This window comes from Strix uralensis, chromosome 4 (genome assembly GCF_047716275.1).
Source record: "Strix uralensis isolate ZFMK-TIS-50842 chromosome 4, bStrUra1, whole genome shotgun sequence".
NCBI lineage: Eukaryota > Metazoa > Chordata > Aves > Strigiformes > Strigidae > Strix > Strix uralensis.
The window spans coordinates 119,296,995-119,314,573 of record NC_133975.1 but is presented as its reverse complement, the minus strand read 5'-3'; the positions used below and the strand labels follow the sequence as shown (position 1 = coordinate 119,314,573).

Genomic DNA, 17,579 nt, shown 5'->3' with positions numbered 1-17,579 from the left:
GACATCAGTGTGGGGGCACTATAGATAGGAAGCAAAATCCTATAAACGGATCAAAGAGAAGAAGGACAGCTGGAGTGTGAGACATCAGTGTGGCAATGTTTCCACAGCAAAGGAGAGGAGATGTGTGGAAAACAGCATTGCTGAGAGAAGGAGGACATGGAGCTAAAGAGGAAGGATGAGAGGCAGAAGTTCAGTATTAGAACAAAATAGCCTGCCAGCAGGGTTAGCCTACCAGCACAGACTGGGTATAGGGACAGATGGTCTCCAGACTAGTACAGGCTGGAACAGCTGAAGTGCCAGGTATGTTCCTAAGCACTGGCATGTGATCTTCCCCATTAGAACAGGCCCTGGCCACTAGCACTCTCCTGACAGTTCCTGGTATGATCTGGGAGTCAAGATGTGCCAGACAGCATTCCTGATACACAGGTTGCACGTGACCACCGTATTTTGAAGGATAAGAGAGCTCAATGGGTACAGCTGTTCTGTGCCAGTCCACCCCAGTGCCAGGGAAAGGTCAGGGGCATATTTCCTTTGTTAATATAGATGTCACCTAAGTGTTTTGAAGAGAGAAGGGAAAACAGTACCAGCCCTTGAGAAGAGGGGGGAGGTCCTGCTCCTGATCACTGTCTCACTCCCAGGAGCACTGGGGGCCTGTGCTGGCTGAACCAGAAGGAGGATCAAAAGATGGTTTGTTCTGAGGGTACAAAACCATTGGTGAAGTTCAGAGCAGAGCCCCTGGGTGTTGTAGGCCCTGGGAGAGAGCAAAGAAATGCCAAACGTAGAGAGCACAAACTCTTGTCAGGGAGGTGTCTAGCTGCTCACTGCAGTGGAAGGCAGATGGCTTTGACCATGTCCACCCCAGAGCCTGCTGAGATAGCAGAGCAGGACAAGGCCAGGAAACGCTTCAGGGCTTGAATGGGAAATAACCTGAGCCAGTACTTCCCATTTTGTTAAATACCCATCACTAGCGACTCAGAGATGGACAAAAAATACTTGCTACCTCACATGGACCCATGCAAGAGCACACATGGGCATGATGGGCAGGGCAGGGCTTGCCACCAAACATTACACATGGAGGTCTTAATTGAGAAGGGAAGGCATTGTAGGAAGTTTTCTGAGTTTGCTAGCTTTGACCTCCTTATGTCATTTTATTTTGCGTTTTCTGAGCCTCCCTGACTTGCAGTACCTACAGCCAAGGGGCTGTGAGTCTACACTGAGAAACGGAGCTCACAGGGAGTAAAACAATGTAAAGAGCCCCCCTTTGGCTTCAGTGTCACCTAGGTGCAGCCTCCAAACCTTACCACAAAACAGACAGGCAGTGATTAATTACAAATAATGTCATCAAGTGTCCTGCAGAGCAGACCAAAGCGTTGGCATGGGCAGGAAGATGAAGAAATTTTAAAATGATCCCACTGAGATGCTGGCAGGATTGTGGTGTCCCAGTATGGGCAGTTCCCCCACCCTACTGGTGCCTCCCTTGTCCCTGATATCACTGAAGGTGTGAAGAAAAGCAGACACACTGCCTCAGTGAGGAAATGTTATTCCTCCTTTAAAAGCGCTTCCTTTGTCCCTAAATCCAGAACACACGATGTTGTAATTTGGGGCAAAATTGAGAGGAGGCGCAACAGCCCTGCCAGACCCAGTACCTCCCACCCCACCCCACCCCATCCCACTCTTGTAACGCAGCAGAAGGAATTTTCGGCCTGACTTTATTGCCTTTGCTAGCACATGAGCGCTGTGTGGAGGGGCTGGGTTGGGTATGTGTTGTGGACACCTGTTTTGTCATTGGCTTGTCTCAATAGCAGATGTTAAATCCAGGAAAGACCTCCTGTTGCAGCTCTCATTGTATAACCAGATTGAGTGCAAATGCATCTATGGTTAACCTGAGTGCTTGCACTAGGCCCACCACATTCTAGGAGCACCAGATTTTCTGAAGATACGGTGATTAGATGTGCCGCACACCCCTAGCACAGCACTCTAAAGCTGCTGCAGTAAAGAAAGCAGCTAGGAGCTGGCCATGACTGGACAGATGAGCCTGAAAGGGAACAAAATATCCCAATTCCTGCTCTGCATACCTGGCTCCAGCAATATAGGACAGCATCTTACATTTTCTTACATAAGTTCATTCCCCAAGAGGCTATAGATGGAGTAGAAGGCTGTCCACTGTTCAAAAGATATCGGGCTGTGCTGTAATTGCAATGACTGAGACTGAATCCCATGCTTCTGACCTTCTCCTGGCTTCCTACAAGGGCATTCCTCTCATGCAAAATTGTGATTATTTTTCCCACTTCCCTACTGGCACTGCTAGCTGGGCTCCTCCCTGGAAAAGCAGGTGAGTCTGTATATGAGGTGTAGATGCAAAATTGGGAGTCTCCTGTGCTCCAGACTAGCTGGAGTGAGAAAGCATCCTCTTCTCCCATGCCAGCAGTGAAAGAATTTGCCTTCCTCTAGACAGAGACTCCTTCCTCTAACTGGTTCCCTCCTGTCCCAAGAGGTCTAGGCAGCAGCATTTTCCCTGTTTCTTGTCTGTGACATTGATCTAAAAGGGGTAAAATCAAGCTCTTGGGTTAGCATAAAAAACCCGGGGAGAAATCCGGGGGTGGGGGGGTGGGGGGGAAGTCCTGACTGAGCACATACATGAAAGTCCTGGGCATCAATCCAGAAGAGGGAGGCAAAGAGTTTGTAGGTCTGGAATGGCGATCAAAGAAACCTGCAGCAGCCATCCATCAGAACAGGAGGAAGACTTAGACACCTCTGAGCCACACCAGTGTGCTCACCTGTGGGGCTAGCTGCTCACTGTGACTCCTGCCAGCTGAGCTTCTGGCTGCCTCCAAACAGTTCCTGTCTGTCTGCAAGTGCACACATCTGGGGCAGGGTGAAAGCAAGAGGAGCTGCTGGAGGGCAGGCTCTTACCTGCAGGGTGCTGGCACAGGAGCTGTCCTGAGCAGCCTGGCTTTGCAGTTCCATGTAAACCGAGAAACCCTTTTGCATCCAGCCTCCAGGCATGCCACACAGGGCTGCGCTGGGCCCTGCCTGGGTGGCACCCAGGGAAAAATCACCCCACCAGCCATTTCTAGATTTTGCTTTGCTTTGCTTTGCCCAAGAGCCAGGAAAAGGATAAGAAGAAAACCAACTGCAGGTATACTTTTCTACAAGTAGCTGGGAAGAGCACTGGGAAAACAGACCTTGCTCTGCTTTTTTGCCTTACCAGCCATGATCCCTAGCAGAGTGCTTGATGCAAATGATTGCTTGCCCCAGAAGTGAAATAACATGTTTCTCTTCCCCAGAATAAGGAGAAACTGTCCTTTTCTGTGGTGTCCAAGAAAGCCGCAGGCCCCAGGTCCCTTAATGGCCCATGGCAGGCACAGCTGTGTCTCCCTAGGCACTTCTGGCCTGAAGTTTCTCCACAGGGTTTGGCAGAGCCTGTGCCAGCACCTGGTTGGCATACAGGGCCCTGAGGAGTAGGTTTTCTGAACATGCTCCTTTTTCTTTTGGTGGACAAGGGATCACCTCCTGGCTGGGGGTGCAGGATGAAACTGCGAGAACACTGCAAGGTGTTTGCACATCATCACATGGCATCACCTACTCCTGCAGTATGACGCCCTGGAAGAGCCAGGACAGCTTGTCTCCGAAGAGAAGGAGCTGACAAGGCTGAGGAACACTGCTCCTGTTGGGTGCATTGACAAGGAGAGCTTGCCATCTGCTGGAAAGCAACCAGCATTGACAGGCGACAGTCTGGCAAGAGCTCTTGGGTGTAGGTAGGAATGAGAAAAAGGCCTGTATCAGCAGTGTCTGGAGAGCTGGATGGCATTTGGGCTTGCAGAGAGCAGGAAGAGCAACCTCTGAGGGAAAGAAGCACTGATCTCAGGCAGACGAGGTATCACAAAACTCATTGCAGGGTTTTAACATGCTACCATCCCCCTTGAGCCCTCCTTGGAGGTGCCCATCCCCATTGCAGAGAGCGCAGAAGGGAATACATGTTTGTGCAACTAATGCATCTCAAGTCATTCATTAGTAGGGCAGAGCAGAGAGCTGGCGTGGTGGTGTCGGTTTGTCAACATGTCTGTCGAGCTCTCTGTGCACTGTTCACAGCTTCCCCCACCACTCCCTGCACTGCTGAGATACTTCCCTCCCTTTGACATATTCTCAGGCTTTACCCTTCCATTACACCACCAGTACATCTAGCCCAGCTGGCATCAAGTATCCTGCTCCTGACATCAGCTCCCAGGAACACACAACCAGCTGGACAGTCCTCAGTTTTCCCAATCAGACTTTATTAAAGTCTAGGAGGATATAAGCAGATCTCCAGCATAAAGGATTGAAGAGCTGGTCTACCAATAGATGGACTAAACCTTCCCTAGCAATAAAAGTACTGGTATCTCTGGGTGTAAGTCACGTTAATACACTGGATAACATGGCTTCTGTTATCAAAAGCCACATCAACCTTACTGGCCTGTTATCCCACCGTTGCACCGAGTGAGATGGTGCACAACAGTAGCAGAATGAGGGAAAGCTCTGGAACATTACTCTCCTGGTATGGGAGTTCCCACCACGGGAACTTGACAGTGTACAGACCAGGTTCCTGTCCCTTTAATTCAAAAAGGTAAGAACAAACAGTGGCAGCACCAGATGTCTTGAATTCCCTGTATTTCAGGGCCCAAACTCCTATTAAGTATCCACCTATTTCTAAAAGGTGGCATTTTCATGATTATTTTTTCTCTAGCAGAGCCAGGCTGCAAACCTGCATGCTGCGAGCAATTTTGGCACAGCTGCAGAAAAAGGGGGTGCAGGACCTTCTCCTGCTTCTGGCTCAGGTTGCACAGGCATTTCTTCAGCAGCAGTATCATTTTAAGCAGTATTCGGTTCCAGGCACTTACTTCCAGCCCTCCTGTACCTACTAGACCATTTGGTCCAAGCGTTCATGTACCTTTGTGGTGAGCCAGATGGGGAAAATGAACCAGGTTAAAATGAACCTAGCAAGACCCGCACCAAAGAACTGTGTCTCAGAAGAATGAGCACAGGCTGTGGGGAGGGGTAGGAGGAAGCAGGAGAGTCCCTTTCTACAGCATGAATTGGGAATCTACCCTCTGCAAAATACTGGAAGAAAAGCAGGAAAGACTGAATTAAAATGAGGCAGAAACAACAGGGAAAAATAGTAGCCACAATTGTTCCTATCAATTGTTCTTCTCATTTAGAGGAAGGATGGGGAAACTGCTTTGAAAAAGAGAACAGCTCTGAACTTCTCTTCCCAAGTTCAGCCCAAAGCTTAAGCTCTACTATGAAATTCCCCAAACAAGGGTTTACTTAGACCATGTTGTGTTATAAGTCAAGTTAGTGGAAACTATCAGCTGGGATTTGAGTGTAGGTTTGTGTGGAGCTCCAGGGATACTCCAGCAAAAAGACATTCTTTTCCAAATCTGGTCAGAACCAAATAGTCTCCCAGGAAAGTAACAGGCTTTGCAATTCCAGGTATGCTTCCAGATCAAAGATGCTCAAACATATCTAGAGTGACTCTCCTAAGGTTTTTTTTCAGTAAATTATGAGGAAGGCTAGGAAAAATTTCAGTCTAGTAATACTCTAAAGGGGCCTGCAAAATCTAACCTTTGATTAGTGTGAAGATCTTCAAAATCAGAAAAAATGCTACCACTACCATGTCATGCTCCTTTCCCGAGTAGTCATGCCTGGCAGCCTCTTGCAGGGCTCCTTGGCTTTAATTTACACATTACTCCATCTAGTGGCCTAAAGGTTCCAGCTTCCAAGAGTTTAAAACTCTGCCCTGGTACCAGCTGGAATTCAAACCTCTGCAGCAGTTTTGCCATCACCACTTTCGCCTCCATCTGTTAAGAAGAAAAGCAAACCCATCGTCAGTGACAGCAAATACAGCTTGGACTGCAGCTACTTAAACTCAGTGTACTATGTCATGCTGCTTTGTCAATATAGAGATTTTAAAAAGTTAAATGTTACTCTCTTAATGCAGACAGCTGAGTTTGGACAAGAAGAGTCACATGGGGCTTCCTGGATTTGAAGACGACAGGCACTAAGATCAGTCCTTGTGTTTATGCATTAACCCTGGTTTAGAAATCAAGAGTCTAAAACTAAGCACTTTAACCTGAGCATTTCGAGCACTGGTGCTTAGATGAACTCACAGCAGAGACCCAAAGAGCTGGCCTCCCACTGTCCTTCTGAAATGCTCTCTGCCATGCTCAAGTAATTCATTAAATTGTTCCTCCCATCCACACAGCCTCCTCCTCACCTTCTCAGTGCCAGTCCTGGCTTATGCCCTTCTGCCAGCTGATGTTTTCCCTGCCTTGACTCTGCCAGCTGCAGCCACAGGATGGTCCCTAAGAGCCCCTCCACACCCACCATGGTCTGCCCTCAGCTGGCAAAAGGATGCTGACCGTGATTCCCATCAAGGGGTTTGGATTCAAGCAGGGTGACCCCGGAGAGCAGCCTGCTGCCCCCTCCCCTGCAGACACCTCGGCTCTATGAGCACAGGGGTGACACGGGACCAGTTCAGTACATGTGTGTCTGCTCATGTGACAGGATTTGAGAGATGCCGCGTCATGGGCATGGTGGGGATCCTCCCTCTAGAGCATAGAGGGTCAGTGCAGCATCAGCGTGGCCTTTGGTCCCCCATCACCAGCCACAGCCAGCACACCCCTGAGCTGGCCCAGTGCTCGCTAATGAAGTGTCATTCCAGGCCTCTGCTTACCTGTGCAAACACCTGCCCAATGCAGGACCGGGGTCCCAGAGAGAATGGAAAATAGCAGTAATATGGCCTGCAAAGAAAAAAATGTTCAAAACTGTCACTCTGAAAGCTTGGTTGTAAAGCAACAAGAATATATTTCATCACAGCAGCAAGGAAATGGTCTAAACACCTCCTCACCTAGCTGACTTGTTAAGACAATCTCCAAATTAGTATTTTTTTGCTTCAGAGCAGCGATACAGCTCTGCAGCATGTTTCCTAGTCATTTCTGCTTACTATATGGCTCAGCTCACAGAACTGTTTTGATGTGTGCAAACCTTATTTCAAAGCTGAGTGTCAAGCATACTCTAAATGCTCTCCAGCCCATCATGAGGATGTAACGATCTGCCCAGTTATTGCTCCTTTGGGCAGCTCTGAACCATGCAAGTGCAGGGGCATTTGGTTCAGGAGACCAGACTAACACTAGGCTGAAGTAAAACCCCTGACTCACAAAGTAGTTAGATGCAGGGATCAGCGCCAACTGTTTAGGTCATTGGTCCCTCCTATTGCACTCCTGCCTACTGATTAGACTTAAGCTGCCTGCCCACATGGCTGAACAGCATCTTCTGTCCCTCAGCCTCTTGTCCACTCCCTAATGTGGAGACACTTCGAGCATCCTGCGGCCAGGGCTGCCACGCATTAAATGCTTCTATTGCACTGAGGCAAATATTCAAGCTGGTTTTGGCCCAAAGCTTTGACCTCAATATAAAGATTAAATAACATTAGTATTAGTCTTTTTTGTAAGGTATCATGTGGTCTAGAGAACTTCAGAATAAAAACTGCCCATTATTGCTCTCTATTTGCATTTGGATAAGGATTTAGTGTTACTTATTCCAGAATGGAAAAATAGTTTTATTCTACTTTTTTTTCCCCTTGAAATCTCTTCTAGTAATGGTTCCTTATTACATATTTAATAACCTGGGAGTAAAAAGAAACTCACTTAGGTGCATCTCTGCTAAATCGGTCTGGATTGAAAGTGAGTGGATCCTTGAAATATCTTTCCATCCTTCCCATTATATAAGTGCTGAACTGTCAAGAAAGAGTTCATTTCCATTAGTCAGGAGAAGCACACTTCTCTGTGTGCCTCTTCTTTGAAACAGGTACAGAAATGTAACTGCCTTCCACTTCCCAGGCAGAAACAATCCAGAGCCCCAATTCATACCCCAGTTTTGGCCAAAATTTCAGAGAGACCAGTAGAAATAGCAATAGAACAAGAGGGAATGGCTTTAAACTGCAACAGGGGAGGTTTAGACTGGACATTAGGAAAAAATTTTTCACAGAAAGAGTGGTCAGACAGTGGAATAGGCTGCCCAGGGAGGTGGTGGAATCACCATCCCTGGATGTGTTTAAGGGTCGTTTGGATGAGATGTTGGGGGATATGGTGTAGGGGAGAACTTTGTAGAGTAGGGCTGATGGTTGGACTCGATGATCCCAAGGGTCTTTTCCAACCTGAATGATTCTGTGGTTCAGTGAAATATGCTCCGGGAGGATTTTGGCCCTCTGATACACAGACCTATTACATTTGGATAGGCTGCAGCAGCTAAAAGCTGCTGATGGTGGATGGGACTCACAACGAGCGTCGTGTTTGCAGGAATTCTGATGCCATTGATGACATGCTCCTTCTCCATCCAGCGCACCGTCCCTGGGACGGGTGGGTACAGTCGCAGTGATTCCTTCAAAACCTGTGTCGCAAAAAGCACAAAAGGTCAGTTAGTTAATACAGTGTAGGAAGCAGAAATAAAATTAATTACCTCCCTATGGCCTTTCACTTTGACTAAATGGGAGCTTTTGACTTGTGGAACAGATGTTCGTGTATCTGCCTTGGACTCCTGTGGGCAAAATAAGTCACCTCCTTCAGGCCTGGTTCCTTCTTACAGCTGGTAAAATACAGAGAAAAAGAAGCAAAACCCCCAAGAGATGCCATGCACTGAACAGATCTAACACCTCAAGTCAACAACTAAGTGAAAAAGCACTCAGAAGCAGATTCAAAGGAAATATCTAAGATTGAAGTCTCACGCCCCCCATGAGCTGTTCTCGGCGCCGGCTGCCATGAGGATGGGTGGTTGCTCCCACCTCCTTCCCCCTCTCAGCGCTGTGCTCCTGCCTTTGTCCTGCTACTGCTGCTTGGGGAGCTGAGCCAGGTCAGAGCACCAAAATGACAAAAAAACAACCTGGTGAAGGAAAATGAATAGGGAACAGCGAAAAAAATGGAATGAGACCATTTCTTTTGGTGGCAGTGAGCTGTAAGAATGGATTATTTCATCAAAGTGAAACCTAATTAACAGTGCACATTAGCATCGCACTGCAAATGCAATTAACAGTGTGTATGCACGAGTGGATTAATGAAAAAGAAGTATGGACAAAAGGATTCAGAATTGCCTGAGCGACAGGAGAGGAGTCCCATAGTCTCTTGATACTCTAGTGATGGACTAGCTCTGACCAAGGGGTGATTGTGATTTTGGTTGTACAGATCCAAGCTTGTTCTGTTAAATAAACAGTCTGCTTTGAGAGGCTCTCATGTGATCTGTCTTAAAACTGAAAGGCTTAGATACCTCATCCTAATTGGAGTGGTATAATTGTCATGAAGTTTGGAAAAGCCTAAGGAAACCTGCTGATTTCTGTAATCACACAGAAATGCCTTTTCCTTATGAGAAATACACCTTTGAAATCTATCCGCTATCAAAGCACAGTGATTTGTGGGATGGAGTATGGCAAATGGTAAAATACCATCACCCACCTTGGCAGGCAGCTTAAGAGAAAAGCAATCATCGCAGACTACTAAAATCACAGGGAACTTTAAGTTGGAAAATAGCTGCCAGGACTGTGATTCAGCCTCTCCTGATGGTGTCCCCCATCTTGTAAAAAAGGATACACAACACAACCACTGGCAACTAGCCAAGCCCTGGCTTTGCAGTTCATTACCAACTGGCATTTCTATACACAAGACCTCTTTTAGGACCAAACTCTCTTCCCCCACCCCCACCCCTGAGTGACTGAAGAGGGTTTCAAGACTCAGTAATAAAAAATTGAAATTACAGAAACTAGCCATTATTTTTGGATGTCCTCAAATCCTGCTGAGTTTATGGCACATGGTGAGATCACAGCTGGAAATGCTTTAACAATAACCAAACTAAAATAGAGCTGTGAGTCTGGGAAGTGCGTGGGATTCACGCACACGTTGGGCTTAAAGTTGCAAACCCTTCTTAAAATACAGCTATGGTTTCAGCTTAAACAGGTAGGGATTAAGCAACTCTGCTCTAGCTCCCAGCTTGATAATAATTAAGGAAAGCAGTGAAGGAATTGTGTGGGATTTTGGAAAGAAATTTGAGGACCATCCTTCCCAACAAGGCCGGGCTGCTGCAAATGCCTCCTGCTTGCTGACGCTCTGGGGACAAACGCCATCAGAATCACATGCTGGCATTCTTCTTAAAATTTTCAAAGTGTGGGGCTCCTCCATGACATGGCAGAGGTGCTACCAAACAGCTCTGACTGGTATTTTACCTCATTCCTACAGTACCTGCGATAAGTAGGTGAGTTTGCCAAGATCCTCATAACCAATGTCTCTCTTGGCACCAAGAACATCATCCACTTCGGCCTGAAGCCTGCAGTTAAATTTAAAAGTGTTAGCTGCAGACACCCATTTCTTGCTAGGCAAGTTGATAAATTACATTTTTTACTTTCCAGACACTGAGTTGGACTTTGACTCCCATCCTCAGGCAAAATGCCTACTGATTCTCAGCCAGCCTGCTTGAACTTGTGCCTCATATCAGGATGGAGCAATGTACGTACAGTACAGCCCAGTCAGGTAGGATTCGGGCCCAGTACGTATAAAGGCTTTGAAAAAAATCATCTAGACGGAACTGAAATAATTCATCTTAAGTTTTTTTTTTAAATTTTACATATATTGGGACTATGAAACTGTTTATTTTGGATGTGAGGCTAGAATTTATTAGGAATTGATCCTAGCTTTTTAATAATCCTTATAATTAAGTTCACCTTGAAATTAACAGCAAGCTGGGTTTGCAAATTGGAGCTCACGTACCTTTCCAGTATTTCAGGATGCTGAGCCAGTGCCATTACTGTAAATGACAACTGATTGGCAGTGGTCTCATGACCTAAGGACATCAAAAATTGATGTAAAGGTTAGTATGAAATAGTAACATGATACAAAGATGGTCTACTAGTGTGACTGTGAACAGGAAACTTAAAACGTCAGGCCTCAAATGTTTTGTTTCAAGTACGCTAGAAATTAAAGGAAACACTAAAAGGACTGTAAACTCTATTTAAGGAGCTTTCAAGAATGACAAGAATGAGACATAGCTGGTAAAGATACAAGCCATCTTGCTCAACTCGAAGTTGCAGTGGCTACATACAGCCTACCGGTTATGAGCTCCCTAACAGAAGGGCCTGTGAGGTTCAGTATTTGCCTTTTCATATTATGGGACACGCGGTTCTGCCAAAAAGCAAGGATTTACTGGTTTTGAGGGAAAACAGGGCTTCTAACCATCTTTCTTTGAAATGCCTGCTTTATGTGGATAGTTTTCATTTTTCATGGATAGGCATATGTATTATTTTAAAGCATTACAGAAAACAGACTTCCGCAAAGATGTATTTGTCGCAGTAACATCCTTCTTGTGACAAAACAGTGTTTTGACCTCACCTTCTTAGGAACTCAAAACAGATCTTTCTACATTGTTTACCTCACGTATCATCCCCAGTCCTTTCTGACAGGATTGACAGTGCCCTCACCTACCAAGCATCTAACACTCTTAAGGCAAGAAGGGCGTTTAACCATGTGGGTGAGGTGACGTGAAGACACGTGGAATATGTTAAAAATGTTGTCAGTGGGGTTTAGCAGGATCTGGAAGGAAGGGCCAGAACTCCGTGAGGCACCCCAGCAGGCAATGTTGCCCTCTGCGCCCCAGGTTGGAAACCACTGGCCTGGCATTACTTGCTGTGTTGATATGACTGAAGGAGGATAATATATCATTTGCCTATGAGAAAACTAAGAGTTCTCCTCAGACCTCACCCAGCTGGTCCTGCATCAGTGTAATACTGCTGTCTTCCAACCAAGTGACTCCTGGTTACAGCAGTATTGCATGGAGCAAGCAAGGACATTAATCATAACCCTGCAGATGACCCAAGAATGAGTACAGCTTCCCACATGACATATCCAAGCATTAAAATAGCTACCAACCTGCAACAAAGAAAGTGATAAAGTTATCCAGAATGTTTTCATCATCTCTAGTTACCTCCAGAGCTGTCAAGAGAGAAAAGTAAACGAGATTAGAAAATGCCCCTATGCCCCAGCTGGAACAGCCAGAATGCTCTGCCCCGTTTTGCACATTCTGTGTGAGGTGGCATTGGGAAGGGATGCTGAATGGGCAACCCAGCGGTGACGTGCGACCAACTTTTGATCCAACACAAAGAAACAGAATTTTCAAAGCAACCCTTACTATCTTCAGTGTGAAAAAGACATTAAAGGAGCATCAAAGTTCAGATCCCCAAAACAATCCTACTCACATCTCATGGCAAAACATGCCACAGAGAAATTCACTCAAACAGCAATGTGTCCCCTACCATCTCCTTTCAGTATCTGTGTAAGAATATCCAGCGTGGCTTCCTTCCCATTCTGGATGGCCTCTCTCCTCCGGTCAATGCACTCCTTCCCCACACGCCGCAGCAGCCTCAGACTCTCCTTGACCTCCTTTACCAGCTTCTGTTTCCCTGGCATGTACTGAATACAGAATTTCTTCAGTCATTTTACTCATTTTTCAAGCAAACACCTTGCTTTCTGCTAAATGACATTTGTCACAAAAACATCTGCTCTCCGCAGAACAAAGTGAACATCCCCAAGGTGAAAGGTTTGGACTGAAATGAGAAATATTTCAATCTGTGCATGCTGATGTCCTGCCTTGTCCGAGCTGATGTTTTGGGCCCTGTGAGCAAAATTCCTCACCTTTCCCCAGAAAGAAACTGCAGCATGCAATACAGAATCTCACCTCTGGGACCAAAAAGGAAAACATGAGCTCTAAAAGCCTGAACTACAGCTTTCATGAGAAACTATGGAATGATTTTTAACTTAAATTTTTTGTATTACTTCCATAACTTCCTAGTGTAGGAATTTTGGTTGAAAATACAATTTTTTTTACAGTAAGAATGTTCAAATTTCTTCCACATTGATTGAAGGCTGCCATCCTCCTCGGACAAATGGTAAAAAACTCAATTTTTGCAGTGATGGGTGTGAAAGTGTAAAACCGTATGAGAAGACATGTGCAGGAGGGAAGAGAAGACAGAAAGACAGGAAGGAAGCATTAAACGTTAATGTGTATTCTGCATGTGTTTTAAAGCTCTAATGAATTTTATCTTGATGCATGTTGGAAGGAAAGCGCTACCGATGACTGTTTCCCCATCAGATATGAGCATCGCACAGCTCCAGCCCACTAACTCATACAGGAGCAGAGGCTCCAGCTGGACATGAGGAGAGAGGACTGAAGTGAGGAACATACAGACCTGAAAGAGGGGAATACGTGTCTTGGTCATTCCCTCCAAAACCACAGTCACAGCATGTGGGAAAGGCGTCTGGTCATCGCTCAGTGCATTTAACTCCAAGCCAAAAGCTACCTGTGGAGTGGGAGAGACAAAGGCAACTCACTGCATCCTCCTGGTTCCCTGGGATTGGGGTGAAAGAGCAGGACAGCCTCACACCGTTGCCTTTTCCCCTAAAAATACCTCAGGCTAGATCCTGCCTTGCAGGAGGCTGCAAGGGAAGGGCAACATTCACATTATGCTTCCTCCTTACTTGGGGGGGATTAATAATTTACTATTATTCTCCATTCATCCCAAACTGTTTTGCATAGAGAAGGGAAAAGCCAGTGAAAGGCAGACTTCATGCTGACATATAACGGTAATAATGCAACATCCACACATGAATGAGCACTGGTGTGCCCCTTTTGGGACGGAGGCATGGGAGGTATATGAGGCTGTAAGGGCTTTTGCAAAGGGTCCCCATCCTGCAGGCCACACCTAGGCTGTGCAGACCCTTCCCTAACCGCCCCTTCGTATGGCTCAGCCTAAATTGAAGTGGCACAATTAGTCCTTCAGCTCTTCTGGCACTGTTGGGTAAAGGTCTTGTTTCCTGGCTCCAGCTACTGATCCTATCCTGCTGCCGGTACCCGTTACTTCCATTCCTTCCTGCCAGTCGCAGAGGAAACAAGAAAGCGGACAGCTGGTACCTTTGCAATGATATCCATAGTCACCCGGTTCATCATCATCAGCATGCTAAACTCTTTTTTTCCATCTGCCTTTTCCTCTAGCTTCTCCATCAGGTCCTCTGCTTTTTCATTAAAAGTTTCCATCAGACCAATCAGGTAGCTGAACAATCAATAAAAATGAGCGATGGTGGCTCTGGAGAGGACATCTTTGCTCATGCAAAATTACCTTCATTATTTTTCATAGAAAATGATAAAGATTTTTTCTTTTTATTTATAATAAATTTGCCTTAATACTTTAAAAAGCGAACAGATAAAATAGGCTAAATTCTTCTTATAGCAGCCCTGCTCCGTCCTGCCATGTAAACAATGGCTGTTGTGGCAAAGGGCTTTGGCCTGTGCATGCCGAAGGAAATGCACCTTATCTTCAGACCCAAAATGCAATGCATCGAAGCACACAGAAGCAAACCAGACCAACCCCCTGCTTATCAATCACACCGTATCTCCCACAGGGAATTGCTCAGGTGAATGATGAGGCTTGCCCATGTCAAATCCCTGGTCTGTTTTCTGACAGGATAAGGCAGCCATCACCATTGCCCCATGGGAAGTCTGGTCAAATTATACTTGTCATGGAAATGGTGCATCGGACTCTAAGTAAAATGTGATTTTGGCACTAAATGGGTTTCTTCTCCTTCTAAATATCAAATAATGGATCAATGTCAGGGAGAATCATGAAAATACAGTAGAAATAACAGCTAGGTCATCCCAGAGATATTTGCCTTACGTTCGGCTGAAAGCTGGATCCATTATCTTCCGCTGCTTGTGCCAATGCTCGTGGTTGCAAACAGTTACCAAGCCATTCCCTAGAAACCTAGCATTTAGGAAAACAAGGAAAGGAACAGTTTTCACAGCAAGGGAGCCAGCCAAACCACATGTACTCACAAAGATAACTCTTCCACATCTACTTTTTTGTATTTTCCCGTTTAGGGAGCACCGTGCTGCTTTGAGTACACAGTCGTTGCATCACTGTGGACAATGACTGAACTGCAGATATGCTTTGCCTGGTAGGTGTGGACTGCTGAGTCCAATAAGATGCTGATTCATTACAGCTGTTATGCAAATAATATAATAATGGGATTATTATATTTTTAAAAGCTTCAGGCTAACAGAGAAAAATCCCCTTTTTTGAACTTAAGAGCTGGAAACTCCTATGTCTTAAGGAATAATTCAGTGCTCTAAAATCTAAGTGAAAAGTTTGATGATGGTCTTGAGCAAACTATTCTCAGACTAACTGAACATCCACGGGGGCGGGGGGGGGGCAAAGTATGATCAAGGTAAAAAGAATCCAACATAACCTCCTCCCTGACTGGGAAGACATTTGACTTGACACATAATTTAATAGGTACATGCTGCTTACGTATGTCTGGAATTAGTCACTAAACCCCAGACTAAGATAAATGGTCTAGGTCAAACGAAGTGTCATGCCTGTGACATTATTAATCTTTCACTTGTTTTCAGATCACAGTGGCTTCATATGGGTTTCACCTACCTCTCACCAAATAAGTTGAAGATACGACCATACACCAGTCGATCCTTTGGATACTGTGGTGACATCAAGAACTCCTAAAATCAAATCTCAGGTCAGTGAATACTGAGTGTGATCCATTTCCCAGACAAAACATAAAAAGACACTCACACATTCACTCTTTTCCTCCTGTAGCAGCAGTCTGAAGACTAAATGAATTATTTGGTATGCCCCAATTCCCCAGTTCCCGTGCTGCTAGCTTGTTTTGCGTGCCTCTAGCAATTTTTGACCAATGACCTGAAATCTCACTCTGTGGTTACTGCAGAGATTTAGAAGAAATTCAGTCCCTTGTGCCTCACTCATCTGAGATATTAAGCTCTTGCAAAGAGTCTGCTTTTCAGACATGGTGGATGCTTACTCTCTCTACTGTTGAGATAAAGCAGGACAGCCCATAGAGCAGAGCACCTCATCGTCCTAAACCGGCCAGAGCCACCCTCTCCACAGGCACAGACTGGCAGCACTGTGCTGCCCTGAACATCAGACACCACCTCTCTCTTTCTGGAGGGACGGGTCAATCCTCACTGTCAATTTGGCTTTATTTTGCAGTACCTTCACTCCTTCAGGACTCAGAATCATTACTGAAACTCTGTGAAAGGCATTAAGCCGTACAATAGGTCCATATTTCTCTGCCCTACAAGAAGGAGAAGAGAGGGGAAAAAAAAAAAAAAAAAAGAGAATTATAAGAGAATTATGGTACAAGCCACCAACATGTAACAGTTCAGACCTAATAATCTCAAAGGACCAAAGCAGCATGTACTGGGAACTACTGCAGTCTTCAGCAAATTAAGGCATTAAGATCAGTGCTCTCTCTAGCTCCTCTACCAACCTTCTGAATGATGCTAAATATGTAATCCAGAGCCTGTGTGCCTTGATTTCCCAATTTGTGCTACAGGGCGGATGTTACTGATGTGTCTCAACTTACCACTGCAGGAAAAGATCGTGCATAAACTCCCGTTTCCTTAGCATTCTCCACAAGATTGGCAGATGCCCAAACAAAAAGCTGCAGAAAACAAACATTAAGAGTGTCACAAGGATGCCAACACAGGGCTTTGTATGGACTGCAATCCTCGTTGCTCAGTGAAGCAATACGAGCGTTGCTCCTGTTTTCCTCCTCATAAGGAAAGATAAAAATAACACCTAGCTGTGCCAAAGCCCAGGCCTAACTACGTGGGTAAACTAGGGACCAGGCTGGTGTAGTCGTGCGGGCAGGAAGACCATTCCAGAGACGCAGGACAAGGTCTTTTTCGGTGCTGTATTATGGGAGATGTTCGGGTCTGGGTGGGAGCTCCCGCTGTGGCCCCCCGGAGCGAGCAGCGGGCAGATGCAGGCCGGCACACGGCACCCCGGCAGGGCAGGGCGGGCCGGCCGGGCGGTGCTGCAGCGCAGGGCGATGCCCGCCGTGCCAGCCTTCCGCGGGCTGTGCCCAGGCAGCCGGGCGCCCTCGCCGCTGCCCCGGCCCACCGCCGCAAGGCCGCGGCCCGTCCCGGCAGGCCCCCCGCAGACGCAGGCTGCAGTGTTTTATTTTCTGCCCCGACGTTTTCTCCCGGCTCTAGCCCGGCAGCGAGCGCCGCCGGGGGACAAGGTCCGCCGCTGTGCCCGGCCGCGGACAAGGGCGCCGGCGCTGACACCAAGGGCGGGCACCGCTCTGCAGACGCCTGGGAAACCCAGCCCAGGCCCCCGCCTCCTTGCCCCGACCCGGCCTCGCCTGCCCCTCACCTCTCCCGCGGGGCGCCGGGGATGTGGTCGTATTTCGCGTGGATGTACTTCACGTAGCAGCAGTACAGGCCGAAGGCCAGGAGAGAGAGGGCCAGCAGCAGCCCCCCCGCGGCCCCCAGCACCGCCATCGCCCACCGGCCCTCCCCGGGCAGCGGCCGCCCTGCGCGGCCGGGGCGGGCCAGGAGAGTCCCCGGCTGTGGGGAGGCCTGCGGGCGGGGCCGGCCCGCTTAAAGAGCCCGGCGGGGGCCGGCGCAGAGCCCCGCCGCAGCCCCGGAGACACCCAGAGGGGAAGGTGCTCGGCCCGAGAGAGACAGAGAGAGTG

At 47.1% G+C, this 17,579-nt stretch overlaps 1 protein-coding gene across 1 annotated transcript; it reads right to left on the bottom strand.

The window, feature by feature from the left end:
* Nucleotides 1-4,253: 4,253 nt before the first annotated feature.
* On the bottom strand, nt 4,254-17,488 carry CYP46A1 (cytochrome P450 family 46 subfamily A member 1). Its single transcript, XM_074868763.1, has 15 exons — nt 17,258-17,488; nt 16,464-16,541; nt 16,091-16,172; nt 15,506-15,579; nt 14,741-14,827; nt 13,981-14,119; nt 13,259-13,369; nt 12,326-12,482; nt 11,943-12,005; nt 10,788-10,860; nt 10,263-10,347; nt 8,317-8,427; nt 7,686-7,774; nt 6,713-6,779; nt 4,254-5,837 (listed from the first exon to the last, which is right to left on the bottom strand). The coding sequence occupies exons 1-15, from the start codon at nt 17,383-17,385 to the stop codon at nt 5,676-5,678; spliced, it is 1,506 nt and encodes a 501-aa protein (XP_074724864.1). The 5' UTR covers nt 17,386-17,488; the 3' UTR covers nt 4,254-5,675.
* Nucleotides 17,489-17,579: the final 91 nt, after the last annotated feature.